This window comes from Phyllobates terribilis, unplaced genomic scaffold (assembly GCF_046119375.1).
Source record: "Phyllobates terribilis strain yellow unplaced genomic scaffold, ASM4611937v1 Scaffold_5__5_contigs__length_657084704, whole genome shotgun sequence".
NCBI lineage: Eukaryota > Metazoa > Chordata > Amphibia > Anura > Dendrobatidae > Phyllobates > Phyllobates terribilis.
The window spans coordinates 39,139,803-39,159,598 of NW_027362765.1; the positions used below are offsets into that span (position 1 = coordinate 39,139,803).

Below are 19,796 nucleotides of genomic sequence, written 5' to 3' on the forward strand. Positions count from 1 at the left end.
AGCCACGCGAGGATCGCGATTCCACCCGCGGCTGTTGCGGGGACATGTCAGCTGTATATATCAGCTGAAATGTGCCTGGAAAAGTGCGGGCTCAGCGCCAGAGCCCGCACCAAATAGTGGGTTATGACGTGAGGCGTACTATTACGCCTGACGTCATAAAGGGGTTAACAGATTACCTAATTAAGGAACTTTCCCAATTACAAACAGTTGGGGTTATCTCATTCTCAATGTTATAAATATTTTCAATTGAGACATACAGTACAGACCAAAAGTTTGGACACACCTTCTCATTTAAAGAAATTTCTGTATTTTCATGACTTTGAAAATTGCACATTCACACTGAAGGCATCAAAACTTTGAATTAACACATGTGGAATTATATACTTAACAAAAAAGTGTGAAACAACTGAAAATATGTCTTATATTCTAGGTTCTTCAAAGTAGCCACCTTTTGCTTTGATGACTGCTTTGCACACTCTTGGCATTCTCTTGATGAGCTTCAAGAGGTAGTCACCGGAAATGGTTTTCACTTCACAGGTGTGCCCTGTCAGGTTTAATAAGTGGGATTTCTTGCCTTATAAATGGGGTTGGGACCATCAGTTGTGTTGTGCAGAAGTCAGGTGTATACACAGCTGATAGTCCTACTGAATAGACTGTTAGAATTTGTATTATGGCAAGAAAAAAACAGCTAAGTAAAGAAAAACGAGTGGCCATCATTACTTTAAGAAATGAAGGTCAGTCAGTGTGAAAAATTGGGAAAACTTTGAAAGTGTCCCCAAGTGCAGTTGCAAAAACCATCAAGCGCTACAAAGAAACTGGCTCACATGAGGACCGCCCCAGGAAAGGAAGACCAAGAGTCACCTCTGCTTCTGAGGATAAGTTTATCCGAGTCACCAGCCTCAGAAATCGCAGGTTAACAGCAGCTCAGATTAGAGACCAGGTCAATGCCACACAGAGTTCTAGCATCAGACACATCTCTTCAACAACTGTTAAGAGGAGTCTTTGTGCAGCAGGCCTTCATGGTAAATTAGCTGCTAGGAAACCACTGCTAAGGACAGGCAACAAGCAGAAGAGACTTGTTTGGGCTAAAGAACACAAGGAATGGACATTAGACCAGTGGAAATCTGTGCTTTGGTCTGATGAGTCCAAATTTGAGATCTTTGGTTCCAACCACCGTGTCTTTGTGCAACGCAGAGAAGGTGAACGGATGGACTCTACATGCCTGGTTCCCACCGTGAAGCATGGAGGAGGAGGTGTGGGGGTGCTTTGCTGGTGACACTGTTGGGGATTTACTCAAAATTGAAGGCATACTGAACCAGCATGGCTACCACAGCATCTTGCAGCGGCATGCTATTCCATCCGGTTTGCGTTTAGTTTGACCATCATTTATTTTTCAAGAGGACAATGACCCCAAACACACCTCCAGGCTGTGTAAGGGCTATTTGACCAAGAAGGAGAGTGATTGGGTGCTACGCCAGATGACCTGGCCTCCACAGTCACCAGACCTGAACCCAATCAAGATGGTTTGGGGTGAGCTGGACCGCAGAGTGAAGGCAAAAGGGCCAACAAGTGCTAAGCATCTCTGGGAACTCCTTCAAGATTGTTGGAAGACCATTTCCGGTGACTACCTCTTGAAGCTCATCAAGAGAATGCCAAGAGTGTGCAAAGCAGTCATCAAAGCAAAAGGTGGCTACTTTGAAGAGCCTAGAATATAAGACATATTTTCAGTTGTTTCACACTTTTTTTGTCAAGTATATAATTCCACATGTGTTAATTCATAGTTTTGATGCCTTCAGTGTGAATGTACAATTTTCATAGTCATGAAACACCAAGGTTACTTACCGGTAGCCGTTTTTTCCTGAGCCCATGACAGCACACCTGGAGAGAGAGGGATCCGCCCCACCAAGGACAGGAAACCGTCTGAAATAAAAGGGCGGTACTTCTCCCTTGCTTCAGTTGTTTACAGAGCATTGAGAGGACCTCCCAAAGAGGTTAGGCATAAAACCAACACCTACAATATATATACATATATATAACACCCAAAACAGTGCACACCAGGGTGTGAGAAACAGAAAAAATAGGGAGGGAAAACTACGGGTGCGGTCATGGGCTCAGGAAAAAATGGCTACCGGTAAGTAACCTTGGTGTTTTCCCCTCACCCATGACAGCACACCTGGAGAGAATTTTGGAGAATTATGAGCACCCTAGGGAGGGACCACCGCCTGAAGCACCCTTCTCCCAAAGGTAAGGTCAGAGGCGGCCAGATCCAACAGATAGTGTTTAAAGAAGGTGGATGGTGTAGACCAAGTAGCAGCTCTAAATATCTGATCGATTGAGACGTCTGCCCTTTCCGCCCAGGAGGTTGCGACGGCTCTGGTGGAAAGAGCCCTGACATTGTCCGGGGCCGGAACTCCTGTGGACGTATATGCTAGACAAATGGACTCCCTAAGCCACCTAGAAATGGTACCCTTGGACACCCCGTGACCTTTCCTATTCCCCTGAAAGGCCAGGAACAAGGAATGGTCCTTCCTCCATACACTAGTCACGTTAATGTACTGTAGTAGTGATCTTCTAACATCTAGGTTATGGATAACTTCCCCTGGGTTTTTAGGATAGCTGCAAAACTAGGGAAGCACAATCTCCTGGTTACAGTGAAATCTAGATACCACTTTGGGAAGGTATGCTGGATCTGGACGCAAGGTGACCCTATCATCATAAATTTGTGTGTAGGGAGGATTAACCGAAAGGGCCTGCAGGTCACCCACCCTACGAGCAGACGTTAAGGCCACAAAGAGGATGGTTTTAAGGGTGAGGATCTTTGGAGAGACATCCTGTAGGGGTTCGAATGGGTCACTGGTAAGTGCGTTCAAGACCAAATTCAGGTCCCAGGAAGGAACTCTTAGGGACCGAACCGGTCTGGCTTTGGCACAGGACTTGACAAACCTCGAGACCCACCTGTTCCCCACCAAGTTACAATTATAGAGCGCCCCCAATGCCGACACCTGAACTTTAAGAGTCCCCGTGGCTAGACCTAGGTCGCGCCCCTTTTGCAGAAACTCCAGGATTCCCCTGATTGGAGGCTTGTCTGATAATGGGGTATCTATAAATTCTAGGAATTTACTCCAGACTCGGTTATAATTTTTTGTCGTTATTGGTTTCCTACTACCCAGCAAAGTAGAGACTAACCCTGGTGAAAACCCCTTACCACTTAGTAGTGACCTCTCAAATTTCACGCCGCAAGATGGAAACCTCTGGCTTGGGCGTGGAATACTGGTCCCTGAATGAGAAGGTCCGGCCTCTGTTGTAGAACCCAGGGATCTGAAACTGACATTAGTCGGAGCAGGGAGAACCAAGGCCTCTTGGGCCAAAAAGGGGCTATAAGAATTACCCTTGCGCCTTCCTCCCGAATCTTCCTCACCACTACTGGAACCATTACTAACGGGGGAAAGGCATAGGCCTTCCTGAACTTCCAAGGGATCTGGAGGGTATCCACAGCATGGGGACTTTCTGCTGGATTTAAGGAACAGAATCTGTCTACCTTCCTATTTGCTCTTGTGGCGAACAGGTCTATGTCTGGCTGCCCCCATAACTGGACAATCTGTTGGAAGACCTCCGGATTTAAGCTCCATTCCCCCTGTCTTAGGGTATGGCGGCTGAGAAAATCTGCCTTTACGTTTTCTACCCCCTTTATGTGAAGGGCACTGAGGGATGGGAGGTGTCGCTCTGCCAGATGAAGGATTCTGTCTGCCACAGCCATCAGAGAGCGTGATCTTGTTCCCCCCTGATGATCCACATAGGCTACTGATGTCCGGTTGTCGGACCTGACCTGGACGTGGTGACCCTGAATGTGAGGAAGGAAGCCTATGAGGGATCTCTCTACTGCCCAAAGCTCCTTTATGTTTGAGGATGCCCCCATCTCGTGGTATGTCCAGTGACCCTGTATTGAGAGCTCTGCCAGATGACCCCCCCATCCGGAACTGCTCGCATCGGTCGTAATCACCCAATCGACTGGTCTGGACCACTGTACGCCTGAGGTCAGATTTCCCCTGTCTTTCCACCACAAAAGGGAATTACAGCTTCTGGGGAGAGAGAGAGAACTTGCTTTCTAAATGCCCGTTGAAGGACCTCTGCGCTGACAGGACCTCCCACTGAAGAAGTCTCATATGCCCCTGAGCCCATTTGACTGCTGGGAGACAGGCCGTCATAGAGCCCAGGAGGGACATTGCCTCTCTTAGGGACATCACTGGAGATCGCATGGCTTTCAAGACTAAAACGAGCAATTTGTGGACCTTGTCTTCTGGGAGGAAGCAGGCTTGGAGATGAGAATCTAGGATTAGACCTAGGAAGGTCTGAGTTCTTGAGGGGGTTAGTTTTGACTTTTGGGAATTTACCAACCACCCTAGCTGATGCAACACTGTCGTGACTTCTAGAAGTTGACTGGAGCAGTGGACTTCTGATTTCCCTACTATTAAGAAATCGTCTAAACAGGGCACGATCACTACATTCTTGATTCGTAGAAAGGTTGTTACTTCCACTATTAGTTTTGTAAATATTCTCGGGGCTATGGAGAGGCCGAAGGGTAGGGCAGCAAACTGAAAATGCCTCAGCTCTTCCTGAATGAACAGGGCTACTCTCAGATACTTCTGGTAGTCTGGATGAATTGGGACGTGATAATATGCGTCCTTCAAGTCTATTACTGCCATAAAGCAATTGTGGTGTAAGAGCTTCACTGCCGAGCTCACTGACTCCATCTTGAAGGTCTGATTTTTTATTAACTGGTTCAGACTACTGAAGTCGATGATGGTCCTTAGGGACCCGTTGTTTTTTTTTTATCATGAACAGAGGGAAATAGAATCCCTTCCCTCTTTGTGGTATCGGCACTTAGAGAAGGACTCGTTTCCTTACTAGCTCTAATATCTCTGCTTCCAGTGTTATCTGTTCTTCCTGGACCTTCCTTTTGGGGGTAACCACAAAGGTCCGACAAGGGATCTGGCTGAACCGTATCTTCAGGCCACCACTTACAATGTTCAAAATCCAGGGGTTTGCTGTAATTGCTTTCCAAGCTGGAAAAAAGTGGGAAAGCCTCCCCCCAACCTCCGGCATGGCGTCATTGGGAGGATCTCTTTGTATTTCAGGACGGTCCCCCAAACATATAGCCCGACTCCTTTTTGGACTTGGTCTCCCATCTTCTCCTGTCTCCTGGAGGGCGACCCCGATTAAATTTCCTCCTCCGAAAACCAAACCTTTTTGAGTCCCCTGAAAATCCTGGGAACCCTTTGCTCTTATCGCCCGCCTTTGCTAAAAGGTCTTCCAACTTTTGGCCAAACAGGAGTCTACCATCACACGGGAGGGAACACAATTTATGCTTTGACTGTAGGTCGCCTGGGCAACCTTTGAGCCACAAGGCCCGTCTGGCAGCATTAGATAGACCTGCTGCTCTAGCCGAAAGCCTGACTGAGTCTGCTGAAGAGTCCGCCAGGAAGGCCGATGCTGCCTGCATTAGGGGTAGATTTGAAAGGATTCTATCCCTAGAGACCTTTTTATCCTTAAGCTGGTCCTCCAACTGTTGGAGCCGCACCATTAGGGATCTTGCCACACAGGTGCCCGCTACCGCTGGCTTCAGGCCTCCTGCTGCAGCTTCCCAAGTATGACGCAGAAAGGAGTCAGCCTTTTTAGCCGACAATTTGTTAGCGGATATCATGTTGCATTTGGAGAGTCCCTGTGTGCCCAAACATTCGAGCTCCCCCACAAGTGACCCCATTTTGGAAACTAGACCCCCCAAGGCACCTATCTAGATTCATAGTGAGCACTTGGAACCCCAGGTGCTTCACAAATTGATTCATAAAAATGAAAAAGTGGTTTTTTTTTCACTTTTTCATTTTTATGAATCAATTTGTGAAGCACCTGGGGGTTCCAAGTGCTCACTATGCATCTAGATAGGTGCCTTGGGGGGTCTAGTTTCCAAAATGGGGTCACTTGTGGGGGAGCTCCAATGTTTGGGCACACAGGGGCTCTCCAAACGCAACATGGCGTCCGCTAACAATTTGAGCCGATTTTCCATTCAATTTGTTAGCGGACACCATGTCGCGTTTGGAGAGCCCGTGATGTGCCTAAACAGTGGAGCTCCCCCACAAGTGTCCCCATTTTGGAAACTATACCCCTCAAGGATTTTATTAAGGTGTATAGTGAACATTTTGAACCCAGAGGTACGGCACAGAATTTGTTTACATTAGGTCATCATATTGAATAAGTTGTCATTATTCTTGAGCGCAAGTGCTCGCTACTTGAGTTTGCATCGGGTACTCAGGTATGCACCATGTACGGCGTGTGCTCGAGTGACATGCTCGAGTCCCTGCTCCGCATGTTTCACGGTTATTAGACACCCAAAAAAAAACATGCGGGGATCGCTCGTGCATGGCAGGCAATCCCCGTAAAGTTTTTTGGCCGCGAAGCATATGGGGCAGAGACTCGAGCATGTCACTCAAATACCCACGATACTCAATGCATACCAGAGCACCCGATGCAAACTCAAGTAGCGAGCACTTGCTCTCAACACTAGTCGCCATATCGTCATCTTTTTTTCTTACTTTTGAAAAAAATCCCAACCCCAGCCCTAACCCTAGCACAACCCTAGCCCTAGCACAACCCTAGCCCTAGCACAACCCTAGCCCTAGCACAACCCTAGCCCCAGCACAACCCTAGCCCCAGCACAACCCTAGCCCCAGCACAACCCTAGCCCCAAACCCAGCCCTAACCCTAGCCCAATCCTAACCCAAGAGTTTATTTTTGACGCCGTTCCTTGTGCGGTATAAGTGATTAGACGACTTTATTCTTCGGGTCGGTGTGATTACAGCAATGCCAGAATCATATGGGGTTTTTATGACTGACAGCTGTCACACACTAAAAGACGCATTTTTTGTAAAATCTAGTTTTTGCATCGCCATATTTTGAGAGCTATAATTTTTCCAGATTTTGGCAGACAGTCATGTGACGGCTCGTTTTTTGCGGGATGACTTGACGTTGTTATTGGTGCCATTTTCAGGCACGTGACATTTTTTGATCGCTTTCTATTCCGATTTTTGGGAGGCAGAATAAACAAAAACCAACAATTCAGGAATTGTTTTTTTTTTTTTTTTTTTTTTAATTCTGTTCCGCGTGTGGTAAAATTGATGAGGTAGCTTTATTCTTCGTGTCAGTACGTTTACAGCGGTACCACATTTGTATCATTTTTCTATGTTTTGGCGCTTATACACAATAAAAGCTATTTTATAGAAAAAAATATTTTTTAGCATAGCCTTATTCTGAGAGCTATAACTTTTTTATTTTTCGGCTGATGGAGCTGTATGGCGGCTTGTTTTCAGCGGTATCATTTTTATTTATATGCGTCTTTTTGATCGCGTGTTATTCCACTTTTTGTTTGGCGGTATGGTGATAAAGCATTGTTTTTTGCTTCGTTTTTTTTTTTTTTTTTACCGTGTTCACTGAAGGGGTTAACTAGTGGGACAGTTTTATAGGTCAGGTTGTTCCGGACGCGGCGATACCAAATATGTGTACTTTTATTGTTTTTTTTTGTTTTTTTTTTATAATAATATTTATTGATGGGTACATTATATTTTTATTTTTGGTGTATTATTTTTTTTATTTTTTTATAATATTTTTGCACATTTTTTTTTTTTTTTCCACTTTCACACAGTTTATACACTTTATTACTTTGTCCCACTCTGGGACTTTCACTTTTTTTTTTCTGATCGCCTGCATGGCACAGGAATGAAGCACCATCCCTATGCCATGAAGGCTGTCAGAAGTGCACAGTGTGAAGATTGCTTGGAGATGCACTGCGCATGCCCAAGCAATCTTCCTGCTCTCTGGTGACCAGGATGTTGTCATGACGACATCGGGTCGTCATGGCAACACCCGGGAAGCCTTTTCAGACTGCGCTGGAAGCCGGAAGAGGAGGTGAGTATCGCCGATCACCTCCCCTTGCCCCCGCAATGCCGCGATCGACTTCGATCGACTTCGATCGCAGCATCGCGGGGGTTAATGTGCTGGGAGCGGTGCAGGACCGCTCCCTGCACATAGTACCGGGTGTCAGCTGTGACAATCAGCTGACACCCGGCGGCGATCGCGCCCGCACAGCCTGTGTGCGCGCGCGATCGCCATGACGTACTAATATGGGTCTGGCTCTTAAGTCCCAGGGCACAGACGCGTATTAGTACGTCAGATGTTATTAAGGGGTTAAAATTAGCTTTGTTCGTGGGAAAACCCCTTTAAGTGAACCTCCCAGCCTCTCCCAGCTATATGTGATACGTTAAGTTTATATAACTTCCTTCTTGATATTGGGCTTAGACCACATTCACTACATGCTAGATGTAAGATACTCAGCAGATTTGCTGCATATGCTTTGGTCTTGTCCTAACTTGGAATCCTTTTGGAAGGGCATAGTAGAAAGTATACATAGAATTTACTTAGTACAATTAGACGCCACTACTTTGGTATGCATATGGAATATATTGAAGATTTAGCTATTGACGAGTATGATAAAACTGCTTTTTCTTGAATGTTATCCATGGCTAGAAAAATAATAGCTCAACATTGGATAATCGACCAGACCCCCAAATCCCAGACTTCATAAACAAGATTAACTGGCTGCTGAACTTGGACAGAGGTATCTATCTAAAGAGAAATGCTATCACCAAGTTTGAAAAACGATGGGCCCTTTGGATTGATAGATTTGGTTGTGCATCGCGAGAACTGCAAAGATACCCTCTAGGTCTACTTTAAGCTTCTAAATCCTGTAATATAGAATTCCTGAAGGTATACAGTGCCTTGAAAAAGTATTCATATCCCTTGAAGTTTTCAAAATTTTTTCACGTTACACCCACAAACTTAAATGCATCTTATTGGGATTTTATGTAACATACCAACACGAAGTAGCAAGCAATTATGACGTGTAAAGGAAATGATTTGTAGTTTTCTAATTAAATAAAAATATAAATCTGAAAATTGTGACGTGTATTTGTATTCAGCCCCCTGTAGTCTAATACCCCAAAAGAAAATTCTGAGTGACCTCTAGAAGTCATATAATTAGTAAATTAAATCCACCTGGGTGTAATTTATTCTCAGAATAACTGCAGCTGTTCTGTAAGGCCTCAGAAGTTTGAGAAAATTAGGGATCAAATAGCATCATTAAAACCAAGGAACACATCAGACAGGTCAGGGATAAAGTTGTGGAGAAGAGTAAAGCAGGATTAGGTTATAAAAAAAAATAGCCCAAGCTCTGAACATCTGACAGAGCACTGTTCAATTCATCATCCAAAAAAGAAAGGTGTATGGCACAACTACATACCAAGACATGGCAATCCACCTAAACACACATCCCAGCGAGGAGTGCACTAATTAGAGAAGCAGCCAAGAGGTCCATGGTCACTCTGGAGGAGCTGCAGAGACCCACAGTTCAGGTGGGAGAATCTGTCCACAGGACAATTATTAGTCGTATACTCCACAAATCTGGCCTTTATGGAAGAGAGGCAAGAAGAAAGCTATTCTTGACAGCAAGCCAAAAGTTCAGTTTGCAAAAAGCCATGTAGGGGACACAGCGAGCATGGGAGAGAAGGTGCTTAGGTCAAATGAGACCAAAGTAGAACTATATTGGTTAAATGCAAAACACTATGTGTGAAGGAACACTAGCACTGCACATCACCCTGAAAACACCATCCCCACCGTCACACATGGAGATGGCAGCATCATGATGTGGGGATGCTTTTATTCAGCGGAGACAGGGAGGCTGAATGGAACTAAATTCAGGACAAGCCTGAAGGGAAAACCTATTAGAGGCTGCAAAAGACTTGAACGTAGGTTCACCTTCCAGCAGGACAACGACTCTAAACATACTGGCAGAGCTGCAATGGATATTCATGTGTGTGAATGACCCAGTCACAGTCCAGACCTAGATCCCATTGAGAACCTGTAGCAAGAATTGAAAATTGCAGCTCACAGACGCCTTCATCCAATTTCACTGAGCTAGAGCGACTTGGCAAAGAAGAATTGGCAAACATTTCAGCCACTAAGTGTGCAAACCTGGTAGAGACCGACCCCAAAAGACTTGGAGCAGTAATTGCAGGGAAAGGTGGTCCTAGAAAGTATTGATTAATGGGGGGCTGAATACAAACGGACCTCATAATTTTCAGATTTATATTTTTAAAATAGTTAGAAAACCATGTATCATTTCCTTTACACTTCACAAATACTTGCTACTTTGTGTTAGTATATCATATAAAAGTTCACGGGGTATGAATACTTTTTCATGGCACTGTACATGTGTATCAATGTTATTTGTACTATATTAGCAAATGACGAAATTTCTTATACATTCTGACAAATGGTAAATTACTGGCCATTCCATCCTTCCTATCCTTTACTGAACCGTGAATCCACTTTACTGGTTATGTTGTACTTTACTATATATTGTTGTATTTTGTTGGGGTGGGAGGGATCGGGAACTTGTGAGGGTACTTTTGTGTATTGTAATGTTTATATTCAAAAACTTTTAATAAAAAACATCTGATTTTTAAAAAATATCCTAAATATCTCATGGGTAACTCGGAGGCGGCAGATCTATCTCATATGTATTGGGACTGACAGGAAATCAGGGACGTTTGAGAACCAGTTATCACATTTGTTGCTGAGAGGCTGAATATTGTTTTGGCATTTCATTTTTTTATAGGAGTCTAGATGGATTGTCCTACTAAGGATCTAATTACTTCACTGTTGTTATCTGCAAGGGGAATGATTTTTAAGGACTGGATAACTTCTAAAAATATAGTTTTCTAACAAAAAAATAATTGCTGAGAAAAGTAGAAGAAAAGAGTTTAGGCAAGAATTATTGATTGATGGGTTTTCTCTTCTTTTCTCTCCTCTGATTGGGGGGTGTCGGGGAAATGTTTAAATAGAAAAAGAAAGAAGAAAAAAAGATAATTGCATTATATTTCTTGTGTTTGTGTGTCTACTGTTTATATTTGAACATATAAATAAAAAGGACTTGGACTGGTGTCTCGTCATAAGAGCAAGGTCCACCATACGGAATATATTATATATTTTTCTTCACATGATTTTCTATGCTGTCAGCACATTCTACCTACGCTGTCACTTGGCTTTGCAGTTTAGAGATCTGGGAAGGTAAGGGTCAGCATCTTCTAATTCCAGGTAGTACGGTGCATTCTCCGGGCAGCAAGCTCTGGCCGGAACAGGTCTCACTCCAACAGAAGGACTTCCAATGCCCAAAGTCATGGGGACAGTTAGGGTTTAGCAGGAGAACGATGACTGCTTGATTGTAATATGGCCAGACTACACCGAAGATAAGAGAGCCACATTCAGTGACTGAGAAGAATCTGTGACTTCTCTACAGATTAGTTACTACTCACCTGGGTAGTCATATGTAGGAATCTCCACTTTACACCACTCATCACCGCTCACATATGTCTCTGTAGTATTAATATTGGGCAGATCTTTATCCTGAAACAAATATTGTAAAAGTCACAGACAGATGGAGAAGTCACATCTATGATCAGCTCTAATCCTGCCATCTCCACCGTTCTCATTACACAACTATAAAACATATAATACTGGTGGATAAGACTGAACACAAGACCTTCATAGCTGTCTACACATCATAAGGGAGATCTCATGACACCTTCTCTCCATCTACCTGTTGAACCTGAGGAACATCTGGATATTCTTGTTTACAGTCCTGTGGAAGAAGAAGACGAGGACATCTCTCTGGTGTTGTCCTCTTACTGGATAGAACTGGAGGAAAAACATACAGGGACTGAATTCATTCTTTACATACAGATAATTATAGGCCATGTGTATATAGTCCTGTCTATTACCTGGTGATGTGAGGGGCTGGGGAACCTCCATCATGACGTCCTTGTACAGATCTGTGTGTCCTTCTAAATACTCCCACTCCTCCATGGAGAAATAGACGGTGACATCTTGACACCTTATAGGAACCTAACACATACAATTATATAGTCACCCCCCTGATCCCTTCATAGCGTTACTGTATAATGTCCCAGCAGTGTTACCTCTCCAGTCAGTAGCTCAATCATCTTGTAGGTGAGTTCTAGGATCTTCTGGTCATTGATGTCCTCATGTATCAGGGGATGACTTGGAGGCCCCGTGATTGGGCTCAGGGGTCTTCCCCATCCCTCAGACACAGGGTCCTGACAGCGATCACTAGAGGTCTTCTTCACTACTGTGTAATCCTGGTTATGGAGAGACACATTAATAAATCTCACTACAGACATTTCCAGAGTCCTCACCTCTCCAGTTCTGTCCATCTGTTATTCCCATAGATAAGAATGATGTAATGTGATGTCATCAGAATCTCTCACCTCTCCAGTAAGCCGGAAGAGGATCTCTAGGGTGAGGTGTAATATCCTCTCCACCATCTTGTCCCTGTCCCTATCCATCCTTGAAGGGTCAATCAGGAAAATGCTCTTGTATAGAAGATCTCCACTGAGAGGATCTGATATTGTAGGGATCTGAATGGGAAGAAGATGAGCCGATGTAATATCATAAAGAATACCGTGTAATAACACAATTACTGGAGATAAGGGAACATATGAGGAGATAGAACGTGTAGATGTTGTATTGTTAGGTCATATACACAGGAATATTAGATGAATTGGTGACAGTCAGCTTGTCCCCATTCACTGGCTACTTTGGTCACTGCTTCATATGCTGATTGGCTGTAGAGATATTATGTGACCAGCGCTCACAAAGGCTGCCGTATTCTCTTGTGTGTATATTATTCAGTTATGGCACCTTGCACCTGTTCACATTTGCTTTCTTCTGTGCGGAGGTGCTGGTCAGTTTTTTGTAGTTTACTATTGAGGGTTATGACTGCCTCCATTTCTGACTGTGCACTCCTCTATCAGCCCAAAGCTGTTTCTAATTAACAAGGTATGCCCCTTTTTTGCCTGCATAGGAGTCCGTAGCTGGTGACGTCACCATAGCATCTGGTGGCAGTTTTTGTATCATGGGAGGCTTCATCCAGAGTGACCGTCTGGAATGCTGTGTACTGAAAGGACCGCGGACTTCAGTCTGATCCACTTACTCAGTAGAGCGCACTGAACTCCATGGCTACCTACTGATACAGACTTCAAGGTCGTCTCCCTGCACAGGGGAATGACACTGACAGATTTGAATGGGACTCCTTTGGACTCACAACTTCAGGTCTGTTTGCAGTGTTTATTTTTACCTTGGCACATTAGCATATATTCTTATATACAGAAAAGTAAAAAAAATATTTTAAAAATATGAAAATAAATGTTTCAATCGCCTCCCTTTTCCCCCATTGAACATAAAAAAATATATATATATATATATATATATATATATATATATATATAAAAATAATACACATGTGGTATCGCCGCATTCAGAAAAGTCAGATCTATCAAAATATAAAAACAACCCGTAAATGAAGAAAGTTCAATAATGCCAAAAACTACGTTTTTTGAATTGCCACAATTCCCCACAAAAGGCTGGAACATATGATCAAAAAGTCACACCTATCCCAAAATGGTATTAATAAAAATGTTGTCTTGCCCTGCAAAAAATAAGCCATCACACAGCTGCCTCGGCTGAAAAAAATAGAATTAGTCTTACCGTTAATTGGGTTTCTAAGAACCCTCCACGACAGCATAATAGGAGGATACTCCCCATGCCCTAATAGGGACAGGAAACACATGAAGAGGTTAAATAGCCCCACACACATACGCACACACACTTGCTGTCTCTAGTGTTTTACAAAGGACCACAGGGGTAGGACTGCTTCAACTTTTTATTTACAAGAAAGAACAGACAAAAAAGTAGGATGGGATTACCCGTGCTGTCATGGAGGGTTCCTAGAAACCGAATTAACGGTAAGACTAATTCTAATATCTCTAGTCACCCTCCACGACAGCACCATAGGAGGAATGCCAAAGAACCATTCCTAGGGGGAGATAATGGCCTGGAAGGCCGTTTTCCAGGATAGCTTATCAATGTCTATATTTTCTATAGGCTCAAAGGGAGGCAACGTGAGACCTTTGAGAACTATATTGAGATCCCAGGCTGGGACCAAGTTAAGGACCCTGGGCTGAAGGCGAGAAGCTGCAACCATAAACGTTTTCACCCAGCAGTGGTCTGCAAGGTTTTCATCGAAGTATGAACTAAGTGCCGCTACCTGGGCCTTCAAGGTACTGGTTTTCAGGCCTTTCTCAAGTCCACTTTGTAAGAAATCGAGAATTTGTGCTATATTTGGATGCCAAGGATCTGGCGGGATAGAGCCACACCACGACGTGAAGACTTTCCAAATTTTGCTATAGATGGAGTTGGTCACTGGTTTCCTGGTCCTTTGAAGGGATTTTATCACTTTATCCGAAAGGTCTTTTGATTTTAGGATGTTGGATTCAGAAGCCAGGCCGCCAGTTGTAAAGACTGAGGATCTGGGTGAAAAATTGGCCCTTAATGTAGAAGGTTGTTGGTCGGTAGAAGAGTTAGAGGACCATCTACTTTCAGAATGTTTAGGGTCCCGAACCAGTTCCTTCTGGGCCAGTGTGGAGCTACTAGTAGTGTTTTTGTTTTATCTCTTCTGACTTTCTGCAAGGTTTTTGGTAAGAGAGGAATCGGGGGAAAGGCGTAAGCCATTTTGAAGTCCCACCGGCATGAAAATGCATCCACTGCCAAGCCAGGGTTTAAAGAAAAAAAGTTTTTCACTTTCGCGTTCTGACGAGTGGCGAATAGGTCTACCTCTGGTAGACCATATTTTTGTTAGCAGGAGGATCGTTTCGTTGTGCAAGCTCCATTCCCTTGGATGTAACGTCATCCTGCTGAGAAAGTCTGCTTGGACATTGCAAGATCCCTTCAGATGGAATGCTGACAGGGAAAGAACATGTCGTTCCGCCCATGCAAAGATCATGCTTAGACTGTTTTTATACACTCGTACCTCGTGCTCCCTTGGTGTCGTAGATAAGACACCGTGGTTACGTTGTCCGAGTATACCTTTATGTGGGTACCCTATTTTGCTGGCATCTGTTGTGACTGATGATAGGGGAGTCTGATCCCAGGCTACCCCTCTGCGCAGATTTTTTGGGGTGAGTCACCAGGAGACAGAGGCTTTAACTTGCCCTGGCAAGTGAATAGTTTTGTTTAGGGATCCCGGAGCCCCATCCCAGCACTTTAGAATGTGGGTTTGCTGAGTCCTTGTGTGGGCCTGAGCCCAGGCTATCGCCGGGATACAAGACGTAATCGACCCCAACACCGACATGGCAAATCGTAAAGATATTTTCCTCTGATCTCGCAAGGTTGTTACTTTGTACCTTATGATCTCCTGTTTGTCTTTTGGCAATAGGGACATTTGTTGCTGTGAGTCCAATAGTATTCCCAGGAAGATCCTTTCTGAGGAAGTGGTCAGATTGGCTTTTTTGTAATTTATTAGCCACCCCAAGGATGTAAGAAGATCTAGGACTTCCTGTATTTGTTTTTTGAGGATTAACTCTGATTGGCCTATCAGTAACAGGTCGTCGAGGTAAGGCACTATACAAATGTTTTTGTGTCTGATGGATGCTATTACCTCTGCCATTATTTTGGTAAAAATCAGAGGAGTGGAAGAGATGCCGAAAGGTAGAGCGTTGAATTGATAATGCAGAACTCGACTTCCCTGAGTTACAGCAAACCTTAGATACCTTCGATGTGTTGGATGGATAGGAATATGATAATAGGCAGCCTGAAGGTCTATGGATGCCATCATGAAGTTCTTGTCTATCAATGGAATGGTCGTCTTTATTGACTTAATTTTGAATTTTTTGTATTTTATGTGCATATTGTGGGGTTCTAGGTTTATTATCATCCGGTGTGTTCCGTTGTTTTTTTTGTTTTTTTTAATAAGGAACACCAGGGAATAGGGTCCCGTTCCCCACTATGTTTTTGGAACTGCAGACACTACCCCTGCAGTGAGAAGATTGTAGAGATTTGATGATAAGACGTCTCTTAACTCTTGAGATGGTAGAGTAGTAACCCTCAGGATATGTGGAGGTCTGGAGGAGAACTCTATCTTCACCTCATTCCGGACAGATTGCAGCACCCATTGATTTTCTGTAATATTCTGCCACTGGGAGAAAAATCTGGAAATTCAACCTCCTACTGACCTGACGTCATTGTTTTCCTTGGCGTTGCCAATGGGAGAGGAAGATGCCTTCTTTAGGGTAACTACAGTGTCCAGTTTTCCCTCTTCTCCTATATGAAGGGGCTTGATCTTGTGGGGGACGAAAGGACCGCTTTTTGGTTGTCTTTGGTTCGGGCAATGATTTTTTCTTGTCTGTTGCCTTTTCTAACAACTCGTCCAGAGCTGGTCCGAACATATATTCCCCTTTGAAGGGGATAGAGCAGAGCTTGATCTTGGAAGCAATATCTCCACTCCACAGCTTCAGCCATAGTGCACGCCTTTGCTGAGTTCGACAGTACAGAAGATCTGGCTGCCATTCTCACCGATTCCGTGGAAGAATCGGCTAGGAATCCAGTAGCACTTTGTAAAAGAGGTATGGATTCCAAGATCTGTTCTCTTGATGTACCTGCACTAATATGTTCCTTCAGCTATTGAAGCTACTAGAACATTGATCTTGCTACGCAGGTAGACACCACATTTGCATTTAATAATGCAGCTGAGGTTTCCCAGGATTTTTTCAGCAGACGCTCCGTTTTGCGATCCATGGGATCTCGTAACTGGGAAGAGTCCTCGAAAAGAAGGGCATTCTTTTTAGCTACCTTGATATCCACTTTGGGCACCTCCGTCCAACATTTGGATATTTTCTCCTCCAGAGGGAATCTATCCTTCAACTCCGCCGGTGTTGATAGGCGTTTTTCCGGAAGCTCCCACTTGTCGAGTATTAGTTTATGTATGCTTTCATGGACCGGAAAAACTAATTTCCTTTGTGATCTAAGACCACCGAAAAGTTCATCTTGAAGTTGAGGAGACTGCTCAGTCCACTGTTCAACATCCATGGTGGTTCTTACCACTGCAAAAAGCTCTTCCATGTTTTCTGATGAGAACAGATATTTTTTACTGCCTTGGGACTGGTCAGCCTCCAAGACTGATCTGCCTTCTTCTCCCCACTCATTGGGTAAGGATTCCCGATCCTCCTGGTAGTCCAAGTCAGACTTTTCCTCCAACTGCAACTTCCTCTTTTTTGCTCCTGAAGAAGTTGTAGCAAGAGATTGGGAGAAAGCAGCCATAAAAGATTGGACCTCCTGCCGGACTAATCTCTTCAACTCTTCTATCAGGGAGGGCTGTTCTTGTCTGACAACTTTATCCGTGCATTTTTGGCATAGGTTTTTTTAATATGAAGAAGACAATTTCTTAAGACAAATGGCACATTTATGGGATCCTTTGTCTTTAGTTTTTGTAGCAAGTTCCTTGTCTCCCTAAAATAAATGGACAGAAGGCTAATAAATATGGATTCAATAGGAAACCTTGCTCCAAAGATAAAGAGACCCCCTAAGCCAGGTACTTACTGCGTCTGGGACAGCGCCGGTTTCTGCAGTAGCAGAGCACAAAGTACGATCACCCTCCATTATGGCCAGGTCCTACCTTGTGATGTCTTCCATCTGGCTCCTATATAGGAAGCGAGATCCCAGCGCTGTATTCTGATAGGATGCTGTTCCCCCTCCTGGTCTCAGGACTGCCTCCTAGACGGCGTCCTCAGGTGTTGTTGATTATCGGTGCGCTGACTCCCTAAGCGCCACCGGAAACTGGGTCTCGGCAATGCGCAGAGCTCGCCAGTGCAATGAGAATCTTCTTTTACAGCGTGCTCCGGTGGTGCGTTCATCTGTGGAACGCAACCGGAAGTGAGGTCTTAACTTTGCGCCTCGCGTCCGACGTCACTTCCAGTTACCACCCCTGGTCCAGCGCGTGGAGGAGAGGGAAGGAAGACGGCGAGGAGCTGCGGGAGTCCCCCGGCCCATGCCGCCCTGCTTTGCTCGAAGGTGCAGGAAGGGCAGATTGTCCTGAATCCATGGAAGACAGGAGCAGCATCACAGAGCGGAAGGCCGCAACGATCGTCCTCAGCGGCCCATGGGTGGGTGAAGAGCAGTGTCTGTAACGGGCCACAGAGCACCGCAAGAGGACCTCCTCATGCCCTGTAGGGACAGGAAAAAAACACTGGAGACAGGAAGTGGGGGGGCCTATTTAACCTCTTCATGTGTTTCCTGTCCTTATTAAGGTATGGGGAGTATTCTCCTATGGTGCTGTCGTGGAGGGTGACTAGAGAAATAAAAGGTTACGAGTCTAGTAAAATCACGACAAAACCCACCCAATTTTTTTTGGAAACTTTTGATTTTTTTTTCACTTCTAAAATAATAAAAAATCTGGACATGTTAGTTATGGCTGTAATCATATTGATGAGGAGAATCATATTGAATGGTCATTTCTACCACAAAATGTACACCGTACAAACAATTTCCCAAAAATGTCAGAATTTGTTTGTTTTTTTCACAATTTCACCGCACTTGGAATTTTTTTTCCATTTTCCAGTACATTATGTGGTAATATTGGCACCACAACATTCATGTTTGTCACAGTGGCTGCAACAATAATTTCTGAGGTTTAATTATTTGCTTCAGACTAAAACAACCATAGCATTTAAGAAGGTTGTCAGAGTTACGTCATTCCCTCGTCTGGCCCAATGCCCCCCGTCACTGCTTGATCGTGGAGTACTGCTGGGTTACCAAGATACCAGGAGACTTGAAAATGGCCTCTGGGCCTGAAACATATTAAAGTCTATAAGGCCCTGCCAGAGGCAGAGTGTAATAAGATACCTCTTAGGCCCCATACACATTAGACTAAATTCAGGTAAAACCGATGATTTGAGCAGGATCGGCTGCCTAATGTATATGGAGGCCTCCTGACAGATGATAGGTGAGTGAAGGATCAGTTATGCTTTATTACAGAGGCCGACCCTTTTGTTCTCTCTGGAGATAATCTGCCACAGGAATCTACCAGCAGCTCTCTCATACAGACCACAGGAAGATTCGGGCAACCAGAGTTCATGTGTATGGGGGAGTCAGGAGAAATAGCCGTCAGCTGCATGATCGTTTGGCAGTCAACTATCTAATGTGTATGGGGCCATTAGTATTAGTATTACACTGACAGGAGGGATAATACACCACACTACAGTACTACAGGACATCACCTGAGCAGTCAGAGGCTTGTATGTTGCATGATCAGAATAATGAGAGCAGGGCTGTGGAGTCGGTAAGCCAAACCTCCAACTCCGACTCCTTCATACATGGCTCATGTTTAAGTGATAAATTTACTGTAGCACAGATTCATCTCAGCTAAAAGTCTAGACCCTTAGATCAGGAATAGGACAGACATTTACACGACATTTCATAACTTTACCAAATTCTTATGAAAAAATATTCCCCACAAACTGCACTGATCTACTGTACCCAATTTATTAAATATCTAAGAGTTGGAGTTGGTTCATTTTATTCCAAACTCCGCAGTCCTGAATGAGAGCTGTGGAGAAAAGCTTAAAAATAGGTTTTAAGTGAATAAAAACACAAATCCACAGTTATATCAATAAGAAATATACATCACTATGGAGAAAACAATCTCCCTGCACAATATTGGTGAAATCACGTCCACAACGACTTTATTATACTCTATTATCCTATAACTATCGTGTGGTGATTATCTCATATGTCCCAGGTTCAACTGTACAGACATTAAGAATGGGGATAAGCGAGTATTT

The 19,796-nt window shown here is 44.1% G+C and overlaps 2 protein-coding genes across 2 annotated transcripts in view; both read right to left on the reverse strand.

Moving 5' to 3' along the window:
* LOC141270661 (gastrula zinc finger protein XlCGF66.1-like) overlaps positions 1-19,796 on the reverse strand; it is a 268,510-nt gene that overhangs the window by 175,813 nt on the left and 72,901 nt on the right. The window lies entirely within an intron of this gene.
* The window catches only part of LOC141270690 (uncharacterized), a 174,626-nt gene that overhangs the window by 42,503 nt on the left and 112,327 nt on the right, over positions 1-19,796 (reverse strand). The window contains exons 12-16 of the mRNA XM_073680789.1: positions 12,393-12,542; positions 12,084-12,263; positions 11,886-12,009; positions 11,705-11,802; positions 11,421-11,511 (exon numbers count right to left, since the gene is read on the reverse strand). Coding sequence (XP_073536890.1) covers positions 11,421-11,511; positions 11,705-11,802; positions 11,886-12,009; positions 12,084-12,263; positions 12,393-12,542 — 643 coding nt within the window. The remainder of the gene's footprint in view (positions 1-11,420; positions 11,512-11,704; positions 11,803-11,885; positions 12,010-12,083; positions 12,264-12,392; positions 12,543-19,796) is intronic.